Source organism: Micromesistius poutassou (genome assembly GCF_964030765.1).
Source record: "Micromesistius poutassou genome assembly, chromosome: 22".
Classification (NCBI taxonomy): domain Eukaryota; kingdom Metazoa; phylum Chordata; class Actinopteri; order Gadiformes; family Gadidae; genus Micromesistius; species Micromesistius poutassou.
In genome coordinates, this window is record NC_140292.1 from 2,315,633 (window position 1) to 2,334,766 (window position 19,134).

General features: G+C 49.4%; 2 protein-coding genes across 5 annotated transcripts; one reads left to right on the plus strand and one right to left on the minus strand.

Annotated features, from left to right (window-relative positions):
- The first annotated feature begins 617 nt into the window (after nucleotides 1-617).
- Nucleotides 618-15,633, plus strand: slc26a5 (solute carrier family 26 member 5). Of its 4 annotated transcripts, XM_084486557.1 has the most exons (19): nucleotides 620-1,168; nucleotides 3,658-3,908; nucleotides 5,534-5,673; nucleotides 6,680-6,790; nucleotides 7,976-8,154; nucleotides 8,524-8,688; nucleotides 9,089-9,324; nucleotides 9,515-9,662; nucleotides 10,323-10,436; nucleotides 10,701-10,778; nucleotides 11,627-11,722; nucleotides 12,010-12,116; nucleotides 12,270-12,339; nucleotides 12,691-12,783; nucleotides 13,136-13,237; nucleotides 14,114-14,263; nucleotides 14,528-14,582; nucleotides 14,807-14,978; nucleotides 15,311-15,633. In XM_084486557.1, the coding sequence occupies exons 1-18, from the start codon at nucleotides 1,148-1,150 to the stop codon at nucleotides 14,974-14,976; spliced, it is 2,286 nt and encodes a 761-aa protein (XP_084342683.1). In that variant the 5' UTR covers nucleotides 620-1,147; the 3' UTR covers nucleotides 14,977-14,978; nucleotides 15,311-15,633. The 4 variants fall into 4 exon arrangements, with proteins under 4 accessions (XP_084342684.1, XP_084342683.1, XP_084342682.1 ...); XM_084486558.1 differs by having other exon boundaries at nucleotides 618-1,168; nucleotides 14,153-14,263; nucleotides 14,807-15,633; XM_084486556.1 differs by having other exon boundaries at nucleotides 14,807-15,633.
- A 10-nt stretch (nucleotides 15,634-15,643) lies between these two features.
- Nucleotides 15,644-19,059, minus strand: psmc2 (proteasome 26S subunit, ATPase 2). Its single transcript, XM_084486567.1, has 12 exons — nucleotides 18,911-19,059; nucleotides 18,683-18,720; nucleotides 18,405-18,486; nucleotides 17,993-18,092; nucleotides 17,558-17,689; nucleotides 17,340-17,412; nucleotides 17,160-17,255; nucleotides 16,846-17,010; nucleotides 16,654-16,741; nucleotides 16,351-16,553; nucleotides 16,143-16,239; nucleotides 15,644-15,880 (listed from the first exon to the last, which is right to left on the minus strand). The coding sequence occupies exons 1-12, from the start codon at nucleotides 18,978-18,980 to the stop codon at nucleotides 15,723-15,725; spliced, it is 1,302 nt and encodes a 433-aa protein (XP_084342693.1). The 5' UTR covers nucleotides 18,981-19,059; the 3' UTR covers nucleotides 15,644-15,722.
- Nucleotides 19,060-19,134: the final 75 nt, after the last annotated feature.

The window sequence follows — 19,134 nt, forward strand, 5'->3', positions numbered from 1 at the left end:
TGTCTGCATCATTTTGACCACATCGCAGGAAGATGATAATTGTCATTCGTGTTAAATATGGCCAACATTGACAAATTGTCCACTCATTCATTATTTGAACGTATATTGTAGCCCGCAGGTTGGTAAACACTACAGAAGCAGTAAACACAGCAGAAGCAATCACCTCAATGTGTGACAGGAATGGAGATCTTAATTGAGTATCTACAGAGGATATCCTCATCGAGACATTCATGACAGGTGGACATCTAAGCCAAACAACAGTTAATAACAGTAAGCGTTCTGTGGCGAAGGAACTCCATCGTCAGTGCTCTGCCGTGCGGACTTTGCCTTTCACCTGCAGAGAAGAATATTACATCTAATCCAGAAAAGTGCTGTGAATAATAACGGCGTGCTACACGGCTACAGACTACAGTCTGCATACTGAACCAAACTATTACGGGGTCCTAATTCCCAAAACGTCGACCACAATGTGAACTATGGAGCTATTATGGAGCTATTACTGTTGCAATATTATTTGCAAATGCGTATCTCAATCTGTGTGTGTGTATTCAGATCTGTGTGTGTGTATTCAGATCTGTGTGTGCGTATTCAGATCTGTGTGTGTGTAATATGATCTGTGTGTGTGTATTCAGATCTGTGTGTGCGTATTCAGATCTGTGTGTGTGTATTCAGACCTGTGTGTGTGTAAAAAAAATCTGTGTCTGTATTCAGATTTGCAAGTGAAGACAAATCTGCAAGTGCATGCAAAGATCTGTGAATGTGAACACAGATCTGTAAGTGTACATAGATCTGTAAATGTGTAAACCGATCTGTAAATGCGTACATAGATCTGTAAATGTCTGTCATCACTTACAACTCAGGCAGGAGCTCTCCATTGGCTGTGTTTTTACACGTGAATTTTGCAACACTTCTGCCGCGGCAGATCTGTGATCTGCAAATGTGTAGAAATGAGATTTGTCTGTGACCTCAGTGTTCCTTTGCCCTGAGCTCAGGCTCACAGGCTCACGCTGCCTGGCTGCAGTAGCAGTACCGCCTACACACCACCAGTCGGCGCGTAGCACCCAGTGATGATAAGCGTGTCACTTGGGGTCATTTCATTGCGCTCACGGTTGGCGTTGTGTCGAGTGTATGGTCGGGAGGCAATACCATGAATTCAAGAGTGTTCGCTGTAAGTACAAGTTCATGTTTCAACAGTAACTTAGTTGTCAGAAGTATTATTGCCTTCTTAAAATAAATTATCAGTAATGTTATTTGTGACAGCGTGAGCCTGTGAGCCTGAGCTCAGGGCAAAGGAACACTGAGGTCACAGACAAATCTAATTTCTACACATTTGCAGATCACAGATCTGCCGCGGCAGAAGTGTTGCAAAATTCACGTGTAAAAACACAGCCAATGGAGAGCTCCTGCCTGAGTTGTAAGTGATGACAGACATTTACAGATCTATGTACGCATTTACAGATCGGTTTACACATTTACAGATCTATGTACACTTACAGATCTGTGTTCACATTCACAGATCTTTGCATGCACTTGCAGATTTGTCTTCACTTGCAAATCTGAATACAGACACAGATTTTTTTTACACACACACAGGTCTGAATACACACACACAGATCTGAATACGCACACACAGATCTGAATACACACACACAGATCATATTACACACACACAGATCTGAATACGCACACACAGATCTGAATATACACACACACAGATCTGAATACACACACACAGATTGAGATACGCATTTGCAAATAATATTGCAACAGTAATAGCTCCATAGTACTGCTACTGCAGCCAGGCAGCGTGAGCCTGTGAGCCTGAGCTCAGGGCAAAGGAACACTGAGGTCACAGACAAATCTCATTTCTACACATTTGCAGATCACAGATCTGCCGCGGCAGAAGTGTTGCAAAATCCACGTGTAAAAACACAGCCAATGGAGAGCTCCTGCCTGAGTTGTAAGTGATGACAGACATTTACAGATCTATGTACGCATTTACAGATCGGTTTACACATTTACAGATCTATGTACACTTACAGATCTGTGTTCACATTCACAGATCTTTGCATGCTCTTGCAGATTTGTCTTCACTTGCAAATCTGAATACAGACACAGATTTTTTTTACACACACACAGGTCTGAATACACACACACAGATCTGAATACGCACACACAGATCTGAATACACACACACAGATCATATTACACACACACAGATCTGAATACGCACACACAGATCTGAATACACACACACAGATCTGAATACACACACACAGATTGAGATACGCATTTGCAAATAATATTGCAACAGTAATAGCTCCATAGTGAACCCCTCTAAAACAATGTTCTGCAAGACTGCACCTGAGTAAGTCAGCCAGAAACAGACGGACGGGTTTGAACAGAACGCTGAGGGGCTGTATGAAGCGGTGCTCTTTTGAATGTAACGAGGTTAACATAAACCGTTTTTTAGAATCAATATCATCATAACATATATATATTTTTGCAGATGCATAGTTGACCAATCACGGTGTAAAAAAATATTTGATATCCATCGAAAGATAACTCTCTATAGAGCAGTGTCCGTTTGGATGGTTACGACATTATGGCTTTTAATCAAAACCTATGTGGTGAAAATGAATGGGATTTTTACCTCCGGAACCACACTGTTGCGCTCTACACAGTCCCGTGACTGAAGTCATGACGTAGGCAGCGGCGTGTGACGCGTGTCCGTCGCCCCGCCCCTCGCCCGGGTCTCCATCGGCTCCGTAAACACTTCGTGGTGAGCCGTGTGACCTCGGTTCTGTTCGTGTTCTTCCTCTGCTCGCGTTCTTCTTGGGGTGTCCTCAGTTTCCTCGGGGTTCAGAGGTAAGCACGTGTCCGTTACGGGGATACATTCAGTAGCGCGCGGTAGAGATGTGCACCTCTACCGCGCGCCGCTTTCAGTCCGACTGCCTGGCTCAGCTGTCAGTACCGAGTACACTAGTTATAGTACACCTTAACTAGTACACCGCTACTGTGGTCTCTATTACACCTTAACTAATACAACTCTACTAGTACACCTCTACTATGTTCTCTGCTAGTACACCTCTACTAGTACACCTCTGGTGTCTCTACTAGTACGCCTTAACTAGTCCACCTCTACTGTGTTCTCTACTAGTATGCCTTAACTAGTCCACCTAGTACCCTTCTACTGTGTTCTCTTCTAGCACACCTTAACTAGAACACCTCTACTGTGTTCTCTACGAGTACACCTTAACTACCTCTACTGGTGTCTCTACTAGTACAGAGTACACCTTAACCAGTACACCTTAACTAGTCCCTACGGTCCGATGTGGTTTAAATTTGATTGGGTGGCTGTCCTGTTGACGTCCTAAGTGGAGAGTAGATGTACAGGTTCTATCTGTTTTACATCTATAATTTATGTTAGTATCTGTTGTACCTCTATATTCTATGTTAGTGACTGTTGTACATCTATATTCTATGTTAGTGACTGTTGTATGTCTATAGTACAGGTTCTATCTGTTGTACCTCTATATTCTATGTTAGTGACTGTTGTATGTCTATAGTACAGGTTCTATCTGTTGTACATCTATTTACAGGTTCTATCTGTTATTACAACTATATTCTTATGTGTTACATGTGTTACAATTTTAGGAAGAGAAGGAGAATCGTGTATATAAAGAGGCGGGACTTGAGCCAGCGGTCTCGACGTCCGCTGATCTCAGGGGTCGAAAGTCGAAGGTGACCATGGACGAGGAAGGGGGCGTGTCCACGGATGACGAGGCCCCGCCCACCTACTGCGTGACGCGCCCGGCGTTCAATGAGCAGCGACTTCAAGATGAGCTCCTCCATCGCCGCCAGAGTGAGAAGACCTCCATCAAACACAGGCTGGCCCAGAGACTCAGGTACTCTCTAACCCCTACCTGCTCCTTAATGACCCGTCTCTGTACTGTCTAACCCCTACCTGCTCCTTAATGACCCGTCTCTGTACTGTCTAACCCCTACCTGCTCCTTAATGACCTGTCTCTGTACTGTCTAACCCCTACCTGCTCCTTAATGACCTGTACTGTCTAACCCCTACCTGCTCCTTGATGACCCGTCTCTGTACTCTCTAACTGCTGGTGTGTGACGGATCCACCGGCCAGTGTGTCATCAGCTGACCTCTGACCCCTGGCCTCAGGAGGTAGAGCGGGTTATATATATTTGTATATATATGTCTGTATGTTTATTGAACCAAAATACATTCATTTCATATTTTTTCCATGCTCAAATGCATTTTTAACATGTCTTTACTACAGCCACATGAGTGATTAATATTTAAAAAAATTTCACTTTAAAAAGCATGGCGTCGCAGTGGTGGTTGCAGCATGAAGTTGGCCTATTCACAGCGTTGTAGCTTTAAATAACGTCTGCTCTTGCCTCTTGGCCATGATGTCAGGTCCACCATCCAATCTGATGCTTTGACCGCAGGGTAGGCGTTTTGAGTTGCGTGTCCTGAGTTCGGACTAAAGCGTGTCGGGACGCTAAAATGTCCCGGTTTCCACCAACCACTATGAAATGTCCCCTGTTGTCAGCGATTACATAGCCAATGTGGTCTTATTATAGCACGATCATTAAAACACAACAGGGATAGTCGCACAGTGGAATGCTGATGGAAAACCAGCGGACGAGCGCTGGGCAGAGATGTTTGCGCATTTCAGAAGCAGGGAGATTCCGAACAATAATATCTCTAATTTGTCAGTTTGCCATGTGTCTGTTTGGCACAAATGCTCCCGTTGAGCGGATCTTTCTATAATGAACAATACTTGGACTGACGAGAGGAACCGCATGACTGTTCCAATCTTAAAGGCATTGCTTGTTACACGGGCCAATTTTGATGACACCAAATTCACTCCCTAAACAAATATATGTAGGCAAATTTGAAGAGTGTTTCTCTCTCTCTCTTCGGGCCCGCATGCGGCCCGTGGGCGGCCAGTTGCCCATCCCTGGTCTTACCCCTAACTGCTCCTTAATGACCTGTCTCTGTACTGTCTAACCGCTACCTGCTCCTTAACGACCTGTCTGTGTTTATCTACTCCTCTTCATGACTCATTAGCTGACCATAACATAGTATTAACAGTAGCTTTGTTAATGATCAGCTGACTGCTGGTGTGTGACGGATCCACCGGCCAGCGTGTCCGCAGCTGACCTCTGACATATGATCTCTGACCCCTGGCCTCAGGAGGTAGAGCGGGTTGGCTGGTAACCGGAAGGTTGCTAGTTCGATCCCCTGTTCCTCCTAGCTGAGTGTCGCGGTGTCCCTGGAGCAAGACGCCTCACCCTGACTGCTCCTGACGAGCTGGCTGTCGCCTTGAGGGGTTGACTCCGCCGTCGGTGTGTGTGGATGTGTGCATAAATGGGTGAATGTGAGGCAGTATTGTAAAGTGCTTTGAGTGGCCACTGGTTAGAAAAGTGCTGAATAAATGCAGTCAATTTACCATTTACTCTGACCCCTGACCTCTGACCCCTGAACTCTACCCCTGACCCCCAGGTGCAGCTCCCAGCGGGCCCGGGGCGTGGCGGTGGGGCTCCTCCCCATCCTGTCCTGGCTCCCCTCCTACCCGCTCCGCTCCTTCCTGTTCCACGACGCCGTGTCCGGGCTGAGCACCGGGGTGGTGCAGCTGCCCCAAGGTACACACACTACACACTACACACACAATACACACTGCTACACATTACGCACTACACGTACAGACTACACACTACCACACTCTACACAAAAGCACACTACTACACACTACACTGTACACACTACTACACACTATACTACACACTACAACATACTATACGCTACTACACACTACACACTGCCACACACTACATACTGATACACATTGTTACAACACACTACAAACATATCACACTGTTACTACACACTACTAGGCAAAACATACACTACCACACACAACACACAGTTACTACACACAACACACTATAACAACGAAACACACTATTACAACACACTACAAACACAAAACACTATTACAACACACGACCACACAAACACACCAATACACTATCACAACAACACACTATTACAACACACAACACGCTATTACAACACACTACCACACACACAATACAATGTTACCACGCACTACCACACACAACACACTATTACAACACACTAGACACACAACACACTACCACACACAACACACTGTTACCACACACTACCACACACAACACACTAGACACACAACACACTACCACACACACACAACACACTGTTACCACACACAACACACTAGACACACAACACACTACCACACACACACAACACAACACACTGTTACCACACACTACCACACACAACACACTAGACACACAACACACTACCACACACACTGTTATCACACACTACCACACACAACACACTAAACACACCACACACTATTACCACGCACACTTCCAATGCTGTCCACAGTGTGAGTTCAGATCAACTGTTTGTTTAACTGTAAGAGATGGGGGGTACACCAACAAACCATGATGGAAAGCTTCCAATGTGTGTGTGTGTGTGTGTGTGTGTGTGTGTGTGTGTGTGTGTGTGTGTGTGTGTGTGTGTGTGTGTGTGTGTGTGTGTGTGTGTGTGTGTGTGTGTGTGTGTGTGTGTGTGTGTGTGTGTGTGGGTCTGCAGGTCTGGCCTACGCCATGCTGGCGGCGGTGCCGGCGGTCTACGGTCTCTATTCCTCCTTCTACCCTGTCTTCCTCTACACCTTCTTCGGGACGTCCCGACACATCTCCGTCGGTGAGCCCCGGGGTCAGGGGTCAGAGGTCAGGGGGTCAGTGTTACAACATCAGTGTGTTCCCCGCGATCCGCCTCACTCTGGGTGCTGGTCTCCAGAGGTCCTGGGCTGCTGTTCCAGAACCAGAAGCTCAGAGGACTCAGGGCTTCTGGTTCCTCAGATGGTTCCTCAGTCCCAGAAGCTCTGGTTCCTCTGGGCCCCAGAGGAACCAGAGCTTCTGTGACTGAGGAACCATCAGTGCCTCCTGACAGGAGGAGCTTTAGAGCTTCCTCCGCTGTGGGATCACCCTCTGACCTCCTGCCCGGTCCACATGGCTCCTCATGGAGCCACTGCTGGGCCAGAACCAGGCGTCCAGGGAGCAGCTGGAAGGCTGAATAACTAGGAGGTTAGACGTGGTGTGACTGAGCTCTGGAGCAAGGCATCAGTGTGTTTCGTGCTGAGGTGCTTCTGGTGTCACAATACATTGCACAGTAGCCCTAGATTGCTCATATCTTTATGGCTGCTCCTTTGTCTGCCGTGTTTATCTTTGGTGGATTATAAATCCTTCCCTGCCCTCGTCCTGAACCTGAGTCGATCCACCCAGCAGCAGCAGCAGGAAGGAAGGAAGATATTATAAGGTTTTCATCATAGGTCAGCAGGAAATTGAAATCAATGCTGGGTTTTTTGTGCCCGTACTTTACCTCTCACAGCTACAGTCGGTCCTCTATCACAGCTACAGTCTGTTCTTTATCACAGCTACAGTCTGTCTATCGCAGCTACGGTCTGTCCTCTATCACAGCTACAGTCTGTTCTTTATCACAGCTACAGTCTGGCCTCTATCACAGCTACAGTCTGTCCTCTATCACAGCTACAGTCTGGCCTCTATCACAGCTACAGTCTGTCCTCTATCACAGCTACAGTCTGTCCTCTATCACAGCTACGGTCTGTCCTCTATCACAGCTACAGTCTGTCCTCTATCACAGCTACAGTCTGTTCTTTATCACAGCTACAGACTGTCCTCTATCACAGCTACAGACTGTCCTCTATCACAGCTACGGTCTGTAGCATGCACACTATCTGTCACATGTGTCACGTCGTGTTGTGTGACTTCCTGATTGTGTGACTTCCTGATTGTGTGACTTCCTGATTGTGTGACTTCCTGTTTGTACCTTCCTGTTTGTGACCCCCTGTGTGTGTGTGACCTCCAGGTACATTTGCGGTGATGAGCCTGATGATCGGGGGGGTGGTGGTGCGTGAGGCTCCTGACTCCAGGTTCGAGATCCCCGCCGCCAATGGCAGCAACATGTCTACCGTGAACCTGGCAGCCCGCGACGCAGAGAGGGTGCAGGTCGCTGTGGCCCTCACCACACTGGTGGGCCTGATCCAGGTCAGACCCTGACCCCCCACCTTAACCCTGACCCCCCACCTTAACCCTGATCACAGACTTAACCCTGACCCCCGACCTTAACCCTGACCCCCGACCTTAACCCTGACCCCCGACCTTAACCCTGACCCCCAACCTTAACCCTGACCCACCACCTTAACCCTGATCCCGGACTTAACCCTCATCCCTGACCATAACCCTGACCCCCGACCTTAACCCTGACCCCTGACCTTAACCCTGACCCCCAACCTTAACCCTGATCCTGGACTTAACCCTGACCCCTGACCCTTGCCTCGCTACTGAGTGTGCTAACGTCCTGTGGTTCCTAGCTACTGCTAGCTGCGCAGTGTGCTAACGTCCTGTGGTTCCTAGCTGCTGCTGGGCGCCCTGCGGCTGGGCTTCGTGGCGATTTACCTGACGGAGCCGCTGGTGCGCGGCTTTACCACCGCCGCCGCCATCCAGGTGTGTGTCTCCCAGCTGAAGTACCTGTTCGGGGTCCGGACGCCGCGCTACAGTGGGCCGCTGGCCACCGTCTACGTACGTACACCCGCATACTGTCACACACTGTGAACGGGTGTGTGCTTATGAATGTGTTTGTGTGCGTGTGTGTGTGTGTGCGTGTGTGTGTGTGTGTGTGTGTGTGTGTGTGTGTGTGTGTGTGTGTGTTTCAGCCACCATAGGTAGCATGCAAATCTGGAGACAAAGATGTTTTGTCTATCCTTAAGTGTTTGGTATATAATAACTTAACTTATCATGTAGGTCTTGTAAAGGCATGTAAGCTTGTTGAACCTAACCTATCAATATTTCTTCCCAAAATGTTGGGTCTTTTTCTCCTTTGTAAATTTGGATCCAAATAAAAGCATTTAAGTGTGTGTGTGTGTGTGTGTGTGTGTGTGTGTGTGTGTGTGTGTGTGTGTGTGTGTGTGTGTGCGTGCAGAGCCTGGTGGCGGTGCTGCAGGACCTGGGCAGCACCAACGTTACCACAGTGACGGTGGGCATGGTCTGCATGGCGTTCCTCTACGGCGTGAAGCAGATCAACGAGCGCTGCAAGGCGCGGCTGCCCCTCCCCCTCCCCGGTGAGATCATCGTGGTCATCGTCGCCACGGCAACCTCCTACGCCATGGGCCTGGCCGACCGCTACCAGGTGGACGTGGTCGGAGAGATCCCCACAGGGTGAGCTGACCTCAGACCAGCCTGTCACTCACCTCACTATCAGGTCGTTAGTGAGCTGACCTCAGACCAGCCTAGCTCCTGTTAGTGAGAGAACCATCCTGTAGACACCATCCCAATCACGTTGGATGAGACCTGATTGGCTGTGGTTGGGTCGATGAGATCATGAATACTAATGAGAAGGTGTTTCTAGGCTCCTCCCCCCGGCGCTCCCCCAGTTCCACCGGTTCCCCAGCATCGCCACCGACGCCTTCGCCATCGCCATCGTGGGGTTCTCCATGGCCATCTCCATGGCCAAGACCTTCGCCCTCAAGCACGGCTACAGCGTGGACGGCAACCAGGTGACCCGGGCTCCATGGGTGTGGCCGCCGGCGGCGAGGTCTGGGACACACGCCGTGCTGCCACCAGACAGCCTGACTTCTGGACCTGCGGATCTATGGATCCGTCTCTAGATCTATAGATCTGCAGAAATACGCCAGTGGCTCTAGGAAACTAGTGTCTCTGTGGTTCATTCAGACTTTACTCACTGGATCAGAACTGTTCATCAAACTGTTGTGGTTTGGTTGGTTGATCTCTTCTACCGGAGGACGTTTTGTTCTGCAGGATTCTGTCAGGACCACCTGTGGCCTCTCTGTGGCCTCCTGGCTTCTTGTCCAATCATATCTCAAGCTCCTATGATACCAGAACCGCCTACTGGCCCCTCGTCCAAACATATCTCACGCTCATATGATACCAGGACCGCCTCCAAGCCTCTAGTCCAACATATCACACACACTCATATGATACCATAACTGCCTCCCAGCCTCTGGCCTTCCCATTGGCTGGAGGCTGGGCTGAGGTCAAAGTTGAAATCATTCAAACTTGGAAGCCGGTCAGAAGGTCGGGCCATCGGCCCTCCGCTGCCGTCTCCATGGAAACCTACGGAGTAGAGTGTAGTCCTGGTGTGTATTTATTTAGTAAATGTGTTTGCGTGTGTGTGTGTGTGTGTGTGTGTGTTCCAGGAGCTGCTGGCGCTGGGGTTGTGTAACTTTGTGAGTTCGTTCTTCCAGACCTTCGCCATCTCCTGCTCCATGTCACGCAGCCTCGTTCAGGAGAGCACAGGGGGCAAGACCCAGGTACACACACACGTTGGAACCTTCCCATCATAGTTTGTTGCTGTACCCCCCCTTGTCTCGCCTCTCACTGTAAAACAAACAGTTGATCTGAACTCACTGACCTGACTGTGATAGTACTGTGGACAGCACTGGTAGCGTGTTGTAATAGTGTACACACAGTGTTGTGTGTGTGTGTGTGTGTATTTATTGTGTGTGTCTTTATGATGTGTGTGTTCCTGGGTTGTGTGTGTTTATGGTGTGTGTGTGTGTGTGTGTGTGTGTCAGATCGCAGGCCTCCTAGCCTCCCTGCTGGTCCTGCTCGTCATCGTCGCCATCGGCTTCCTGTTTGAGGCGCTGCCTCAGGTGAGCTAACCCTTACCCTAGACCAGTTAACCCTTAAGCGCCCCCTTAAGCACCCCCTTAAGCGCGTCACGCGCAAAAACAATATCGCAAGTTTAAGATCTCAGTCACTGGATATTGCCCAATATCCCGAGAAAGCGAACCAATCAAATAGCGCCATCTTAGGAGGTTCAAGTGTAACATATACTAATATTTAGTATTCTATATTTAAGCAATAGATCACGACAGGCCGTGGTATACGCTCATTATACCACAGTTAAGGGGCGTTGTCCCCCTTCACTGTGGTATAATGACCGTATATCACTGACTGAAGTGATCTATTGCTTTTATAAAACGGTTACGTAAATATGGCGAAATTAAAGTCATAGACACCCTCAATTTTGAAAAAGCGAGAAAGTCGGAAAAGCATTTTTTTTAACGAATACAGAAAAGTAGTCCCTCCTGGCTGCCGGCAAAGTGTACGGCGGTTGCTATGCAACACACTAGCGTCCTTCAGAGAGAAGGCTAGAGACGGTAGCTTGGTTCGCCGGCAATTTAGCAATTTAGAAGGCTAAATTGCCGGCGACCGTGTGCCTATTGCTTTACAGGCTTTTTTTAGGCTTCAGTGAACTATGCTATCGCTTTTATATATAAATAAACAACAGTTCAAGTTAGGCGCGGAGTGATACTGGACTCTGTAAACTGAACGGGCGTCATAGCTGTGTGTATACGCTCAATATACAACGGTCGGGAACCAATCAGATCGCTTGATTTAGGCCCCCCGTTTTATAAATATATATATATATATATATATATATGTATGTATATATTCTAGTGTGTGTGTGTGTGTGTGTGTGTGTATGTGTGTGTAGACGGTGCTGGCGGCGGTCATCATGGTTAACCTCCTGGGGATGTTCAAACAGATCCTGGACCTCCCACTGCTCTGGAGACGCAGCCGGATCGAGCTGGTAACACACACACACACACGCACACGCACACGCACACACACACACACACACACACACACACACACACACACACACACACACACACCCCTAATGTTGTAAACTGTACTGCTGTGATCTTGGCCGGAGCTCCCTGGAAACTAGATCAGCATTTCTGGGACTTGGCTTGTAGATAAAGGTTTTATAACAAACAAACACACTAGGTATTATAACACACACACACTGGGTATTATAACACACACTGGGTATTATTTGTCCTGAGGAGGAATGGATGATGTCTCGTTTCCCAGGCGATCTGGCTGGTGTCCTTCGTGGCATCTCTGCTGTTGGGGTTGGATTATGGGCTGCTGGTTGCCATGTCGTTCGCTATCCTGACCGTCATCTACAGAACACAGAGGTACGTTCAGCGAGGTGTGTGTGTGTGTGTGTGTGTGTGTGTGTGTGTGTGTGTGTGTGTGTGTGTGTGTGTGTGTGTGTGTGTGTGTGTGTGTGTGTGTGTGTGTGTGTGTGTGTGTGTGTGTGCGCGCATGTGTCTCACTCTCTCCTTCAGTCCCAGCAGTGGGGTTCTGGGTCAGGTCCCGGGGACCGGACTGTACTACGACGTGGACCTGTACGACGGGGTGAGTACTGGAGCAGTAGTACGTGGTGGTACTATACAGGAGGAGGATTGTAGTTGTGGGTCTAGGAGTAGTAGTGGTGCGAGAGCATTGTAGGAGTAGCAGTAGTAGTATTAGTATTGTATTGGTATTGTAGTAGTATAATTATTGTAGTTATAGTAGTGGTGTAGTAGTAGTAGTAGTATTATAGCAGTACTGTAGTAGTACTGTAGGATCATGAGCAGTTTGTGTGTAACAGTACTGTAGGCGTACTATAGTAGTACTGTAGCATCAGCATTAGTGTTGTAGTAGTATCGTAGTACTGTAGTAGTATTGTAGCAGTATCTCGTGTGTGACTGATCTTCTGTCCTTTAGTTGGAGGAATGTTCTGGAATCAAGATCTTCCAGTCCAACTCCTCCGTGTACTTTGCCAACTGTGACCTCTACGTGACCTCCCTGAGCGACAAGGTGGGCACGTACGGGTGTGAACGTGAGAGAATGGGTGTGCACGTGAGAGAAAAGGTGTGCACTTGAGAGAATGGGTGTGCACGTTAGAGTAGTGTGCATGAGATGGTGATAATATAATGACGCCATAGAGCTATCTGGTTTAATATTGACCGTATACTGGAGATGTGTCTTGAATGATAGATATTAGATACTAGTTTTTAGATTAATATATTATATATATATAATTTAATATAAATGAATATCTCATATCTCCTATCTAATGTTACCTCCAGGTCCTGTTGTATCAGTGGTGTGTTGTAGTGATGAGTGTGACCTTTAACTGACCCTGGACCCGCTTCCTCTCCTGGGGCAGACTCAGGTGGAGCCCATGACCCAGCAGAGACTCAAGGACCAGGACCAGAGGACCGGGGAGGAGAAGGACCTGTCGGACCCCTCCGGCCCCTTCTGCACTACGGTAAACCTGGAGGCATCAGACCACAGCGGGGTCTCCTCAGTGTGTAGAGAGACCAGTGTGTACACACACAGGGTCACCTGTAACGACAGGGTCACCTGTACCGCTCACACCCCTCAGGGTCACCTGTACCTAAAGGTTGGTTTGCTGAGGTTGGGGCTGCAGGCTGAAGGACCCTCTTCCTTCTGTAAGTGTCTGAATCGTCAGCCGCTGACGAAGCTCCTCTAGACGCCATCACTCTGTGTCGATTACAGAACGCCTGATTAACACTTCTAACTCTGACCCCTCTGTTCTTCCTCTGATGAATGAGTGAAATCAGTGGATTAATCAGTGATGGTCCAGGGGTTGAGGGTCAGGGGTTAAGGGTCAGGGGTTGAGGGTCATGGGTTAAGGGTCATCTGCTCTTTAAAGGACCGGCCGTATTTCTGTTGTGGTTCCGGCGCCCAGACGAGAACCGACCCACGGGTTCTCCTCTTGGTCTCCCCTCGCCGCCGTCGTAGTAAACACAGACCAACGCCATCCGCCGACTTATTAAACGTCTCTTTAAGAACAACCATGGCCAGATCCCCACCTCTAACCATAACTAATAACCATAATCACCTTTAACCATTACCATAAACACCTCTAACCACCTCTAATCAATCTCACCTAACGCGCTTTAACCTAATCATCCGAGATCTGAACCCTCTCTTCCTAACCTCCCGTTACGCCTCTATTATACCGTATTACACAGAACCCGTAACAATGGGCTAGCTAAAGCCGCCGTCTCCTAGTCTGAGGCTAATCCTCTGAGCGGCTTCTGTCCCGATGGCTATCTGTGTTGACTGTGGGTCAGTGTGGACGTCGGCACTAAGGCAGCAGGCTTGCGGTCCTTTAAAGGCTCCGGGGGTGACCGGTGAGTTGTTGTCCTGGTGCCAGGAGGGAGGTGTCACGAGCCGGCCAGCGGAGGGTCGGGAGGTCCACACCCTCATCCTGGACTGGAGCCCCGTCAACTTCGTGGACACCGTCGGAGCGAAGGCCATCACCTCCGTACGTCCTGCTTTCTGTCCTACGAGTATATCTTCAGTTTGGTGAGTAGATGAGTGTCCTCAAGACGACCTGAGATGGAGGTAGCTACCTCTGGTCAACATGAAGGTAGATAACCGTTTCCTCAAGACAAGGTGGGATAGGGTTTTGGAATGCTAAGTTTAGTAACGGTGAGCTTTCAGGTTTGGGTGTTGAGCTGGGTATGGTTTAGGGTTAGTCAGGGATAAGGGTTAGCATGATTGATGATGTTTTATTGTGCTTCTGCAGATGATCAAGGAGTTTGCGGCAAAGGACGTACGTGTTTTCATCGCTGGATGCAACAGTAAGCCCTGATAAGCCTTGGAATTATTCTACTCTTTGGTCAGCAGACGCTTTTATTCAAAGTGACTTACTTACTTAACTAATTTACTTACTTAACTAATTCAGATACATGTCATTCTGGAGCCAGTAGGGGTCAGGGGTCATCTAGCTCTAGGAGACCTACAGGCAGGCTGTGGACAGAACCCTGTGTCCGTGTCTTTCTAACCTATGAACCCTGACCCCCAGGACCCCTGCTGTCTCAGCTGGAGACCCTGCAGTTCTTCAGCGGGGTCGTGACCCCAGACATCCTGTTCCCCACCGTGCACGACGCTGTGCTGCACAGCCAACACCAGGGGGCGTGGCCAATCCCCAGCAAATCCCAGCCCACCATCACCATCACCAACGGCAGCTCTTGATGGTGATGACTGCAGGAGGCCCACAATGTACCTTGTTTTAGAGCCCAGGTGGGAGGGGCTTAGTATACTCAGGGCGTTAGACACAAGAAGTAAAATCACTGTAAAATCACTAAAATCAAAAATCAGAGACGCTGACTTCCTACTCAGAACATCACATGTGGACGGAGGACGTTTTCTTATGTTGACACTGTAGTTCAAAATGTCTTTCGGGTCAAAAGTTACATTTAACGCTATGACTGAAGACTGTTGCTGTAGAAAATACTGAAGACTAAAACTAAAGTGCCTGTTGAGTGGTACTCCATCGTATTGTAGAATATTCTGTCATGTGTTCTAGGGCTGGAGGTCGGTTCTCCCCATCATGACTGGAGCTATAGAACCCAGTACATCTTCTCCTCTGAGGATGCCTGCTTCCATCCTCTGGTGCCGGAGTGAGACCATTATGGTGTTTATGGGTTTACAAGCAAATGAGTCACATAATTGGTATAAAATGAATGAGAACAAAAGGTATTATGTTTCTCTGGGTATGACCTGGTACTGGGCTCTGTTACCGATCCCAGCCCCGCCATTGCACTCTGATGTCAAACTGTCAATGTGCCATTCCAATGTTACATCATATCTGTTGTCTGACAACGATTAAAACATAAGTCTGAAGATTCAGTAACTCAGGTCGTGAATAACGTGGAACAAATTTTATTAGTCTTACAGGATGAGATTACAGGATGAGAACAACAGAGAGATGAGACTGCCTAATTGTAGGTCATGTATCTGGGCGTGGCGCTGAACTTGGCGTAGGACTTGATGACCTTGTTGACGGCCTCCAGGAAGTCCTTCTCTGTGGCGATCTTCCGGCGCGCCCGGATGGCGAACATGCCGGCCTCCGTGCACACGCTGCGGATCTCGGCGCCTGAAACGGAAACAACTTGCCGTTACCATGGAGACCAGGCTCAGCAGCTCACCAAACACTCATGGGGCAGGTCCCTTGTTTGCCCATGTGGCTGAACGGTGAACTGCGACCCAAACAAACAGTCTACAATGCTAAGGAGGTGACCGAGGAGGAGGAACACAGCGCAGATCTGCTGCTTCCAGTCGTCCTCTCATCCCTGAGCGGTGGATTCAGGCAGTGTGGGCCCTGGGTAGGAGATAGACCTGGTCAGGGGTGATCCTACCTGTGCTGTTGGGACAGAGGCGGGCCAGCAGCTCGAAGCGGATGTCTCTCTCCACACTCATGGAGCGGGCGTGGATCTTGAAGATGTGGGTCCGGCCCTGCAGACCAGAAGAGAGGAGCAGCTATTACTTAAGCATGGAGACTAATCTAGAACAATAAGTCAACTATCGTCTCCCCCGGTAACTACCCAATCCTGCCCCCCGGTGTACCTCCAGGTCTGGGAGACTGAACTCGATCTTGCGGTCGAGGCGGCCGGGCCTCATGAGGGCGGGGTCCAGGGTGTCGGGCCGGTTGGTGGCCATCAAGACCTTGATGTTCCCCCGCGGGTCGAAGCCGTCCAGCTGGTTGATGAGCTCCAGCATGGTGCGCTGCACTTCATTGTCACCTCCGGCGCCGTCGTCGAACCGGGCCCCTGGGGGACACACACACACGGTCAGACCCGTCTGGACCAGGGTGCTCCACCCAACGGACCAGGGATCGTCGTCTCACCGTGGTCTGGGTTCCTGACTTACCGCCAATGGCGTCAATCTCGTCGAAGAAGATGAGGCAGGCCTTCTTGGTGCGGGCCATCTCGAACAGCTCCCTCACCATGCGGGCCCCCTGCAGAAGACACGACGAAACGTTGGATCCCCCGCCCAGCCCGCCCGCCCGCACCGCCCGTGGGGGGGTTGAGGGTGGTGGGGGGGACCGGAGCGCAGACTTACCTCTCCCACGTATTTCTGGACCAGCTCGGACCCGATGACCCTGATGAAGCAGGCGTCGGTGCGGTTGGCCACGGCCCGGGCGCACAGCGTCTTCCCGGTGCCGGGGGGCCCGAACAGAAGCACACCTTTAGGAGGCTCGATGCCCAGGTTCACGAAGCGCTCGGGCTGAGGGAGAGACGAGACGCTCACCACCGGGGCACCAGACAACAGAACCTCGGCTCAGAACGAGGAACACCGCAGTAGAAATCGGTTCTCCCTCTGGCTCAGGGTACAGACCCGGGAGAGAGGGGTCCAGGTGCTGATGTGAGACTCACGTGCAGCAGGGGCGTCTCCACCACCTCCCTCAGCTTCTCGATCTGCTCCTTACATCCGCCCACGTCGCTGTAGGTTACGTCCGGCTTCTCCTCCACCTGCACCGTCACATGACAACACATGCATCAGCTGGGGTCACAAGACCCACTGAACCATCAGGCCCTGCTCTGAGGAGCTCCTACCTGCATCATGGTGACAGTGGGGTCGATCTTGGGCGGCAGTGGGATGTGGATCTGGTACTTGTTCCTGTCCACCCTGAGGGAGAAAACAGCTCCACGTTATCCAGACGCCAGGACACTCAAGAGGTCATCACGTCATCGAGAGGAGCAGGACATCAAATGACCCGTCCTCCAAACCTAGCGAGACAGCATCCCAAGCGGTGTTCCCGAGTGCAGCTCACCCCACTCTCATCCCCTCCTCGATGTCTGTGGGCGCCACCTGGTCACTGAGGTCCACCACGAACTTGGCGAACTGCTTGACGTTGATGATGTACTTGGGGTCCTCCGAGTCTGCGTTGATGATCTTGGTGCATCTGGAAACAAACGCACGCTTCAGTTTATCTGCCGGAATCACAACACGGCACAAAACATTTGCTGAAGTAAAAGCTTTCTGCACCAAGGTCACTGTTTGGGGAAGGTTAGTGAGCTAGTGGCAAAGGGGTAGGGGGCTAGTGGCTAGGGGGCCTAGTGGCTAAGGGGCAAGCAGCTAGGGGGCTAGCACCTAAGGGAGCCTAGTGGCTAGGGGGCCATTGGCCAAGGGGCTCGGGGTTAAGGAGCTAGTGGTCAGGCAAAGAGGTTGGAGTTGTCGGGTAAGGTCAGGGGTTAAAGGTCCGTACCTGGCAACCTGCAGCGGTTGTTCGCTCTGCAGCGTCTGCTTGTCTGCGGCAAGGTCCCAGAGTGCGGGCGGGGCCAGGCCGGTGTCAGACTCCTTGATGCCTGAAACACAATGAGGTCAAACCAACACGACATGAGGCTCTAGATCACAGTAAGATACAACAGATCAACTGGTCTCCAATAGAGGGATATATTCTGTAAGAGGTTCAGAAGAGAGCTCTATTCATAAAGTACCATTCAATTTGATAGTTTGATTGATTAGATAAATCATAATAGATAAGTCAATCTGACTCAGTTTACTTGGTTCACAAACCAATGAGATACCTCTATCAAACAGATGATCTCTAAAAGATCAGTTGTGTGTATACGATATCTGATAATGATTTGGTATGATGATATTTATTGATCTCGTACCGGTGAGTTCGTTGATCTTCTTGAGCAGCGATTGGATGTCATCTTCCACTTGTTTGATCTGTCGGGAGTACGTGCTCTGGCCCTGTCGCACAACAAGAACACAACACATTACACAACCACAAAACACACTTTAACAACTGAACCTCATTCTGGAGTACGTGCTCTGGCCTTGTCGCACAACACACCATCTCCAACTGAGCTTCACACACCTGTCCTGCATGTTAACTAAACAGATAGTGTACTTAAAGAGTTTAGGTTATATTATAGTTTGTACTTACATAGGTCTTCAGTAGAGCGATGTCACCCTCGTCTAGAGCTGTTGGACACACACAAACACACGTTATTTACTTGAAGACGTAAGTACTTTCTCAGTAGACAGCCCATCAGTGATTATTATGGTCTTGATGAGTTCAGACGGTGAAGCTAAAGGTTAGCTTCCCAAGTAGCCACAGTCAGCTAGCAGAGGATGATAGTTAAAAAAGGAGATAATAATACTAAAGTAGAACCTCTGATGACTGCGTCCTCCTTTGGTTCCTCCTTCACCTTCCTCTGGTCGCCCCCCAAGTAGTCCGGCATGATGGAGAGGAAAATAGAAGCTTTAGACGGTGGAGAAAAGCGTCTCTGGACACGATTACACAGCAGGTTTGAGCTTCCGGTTTTCTTTTTACTGAGGACCGGAAGTAGGCATCGGGAGTTTATAAGCGAGGAACCGCGATCTGATCAATGATTA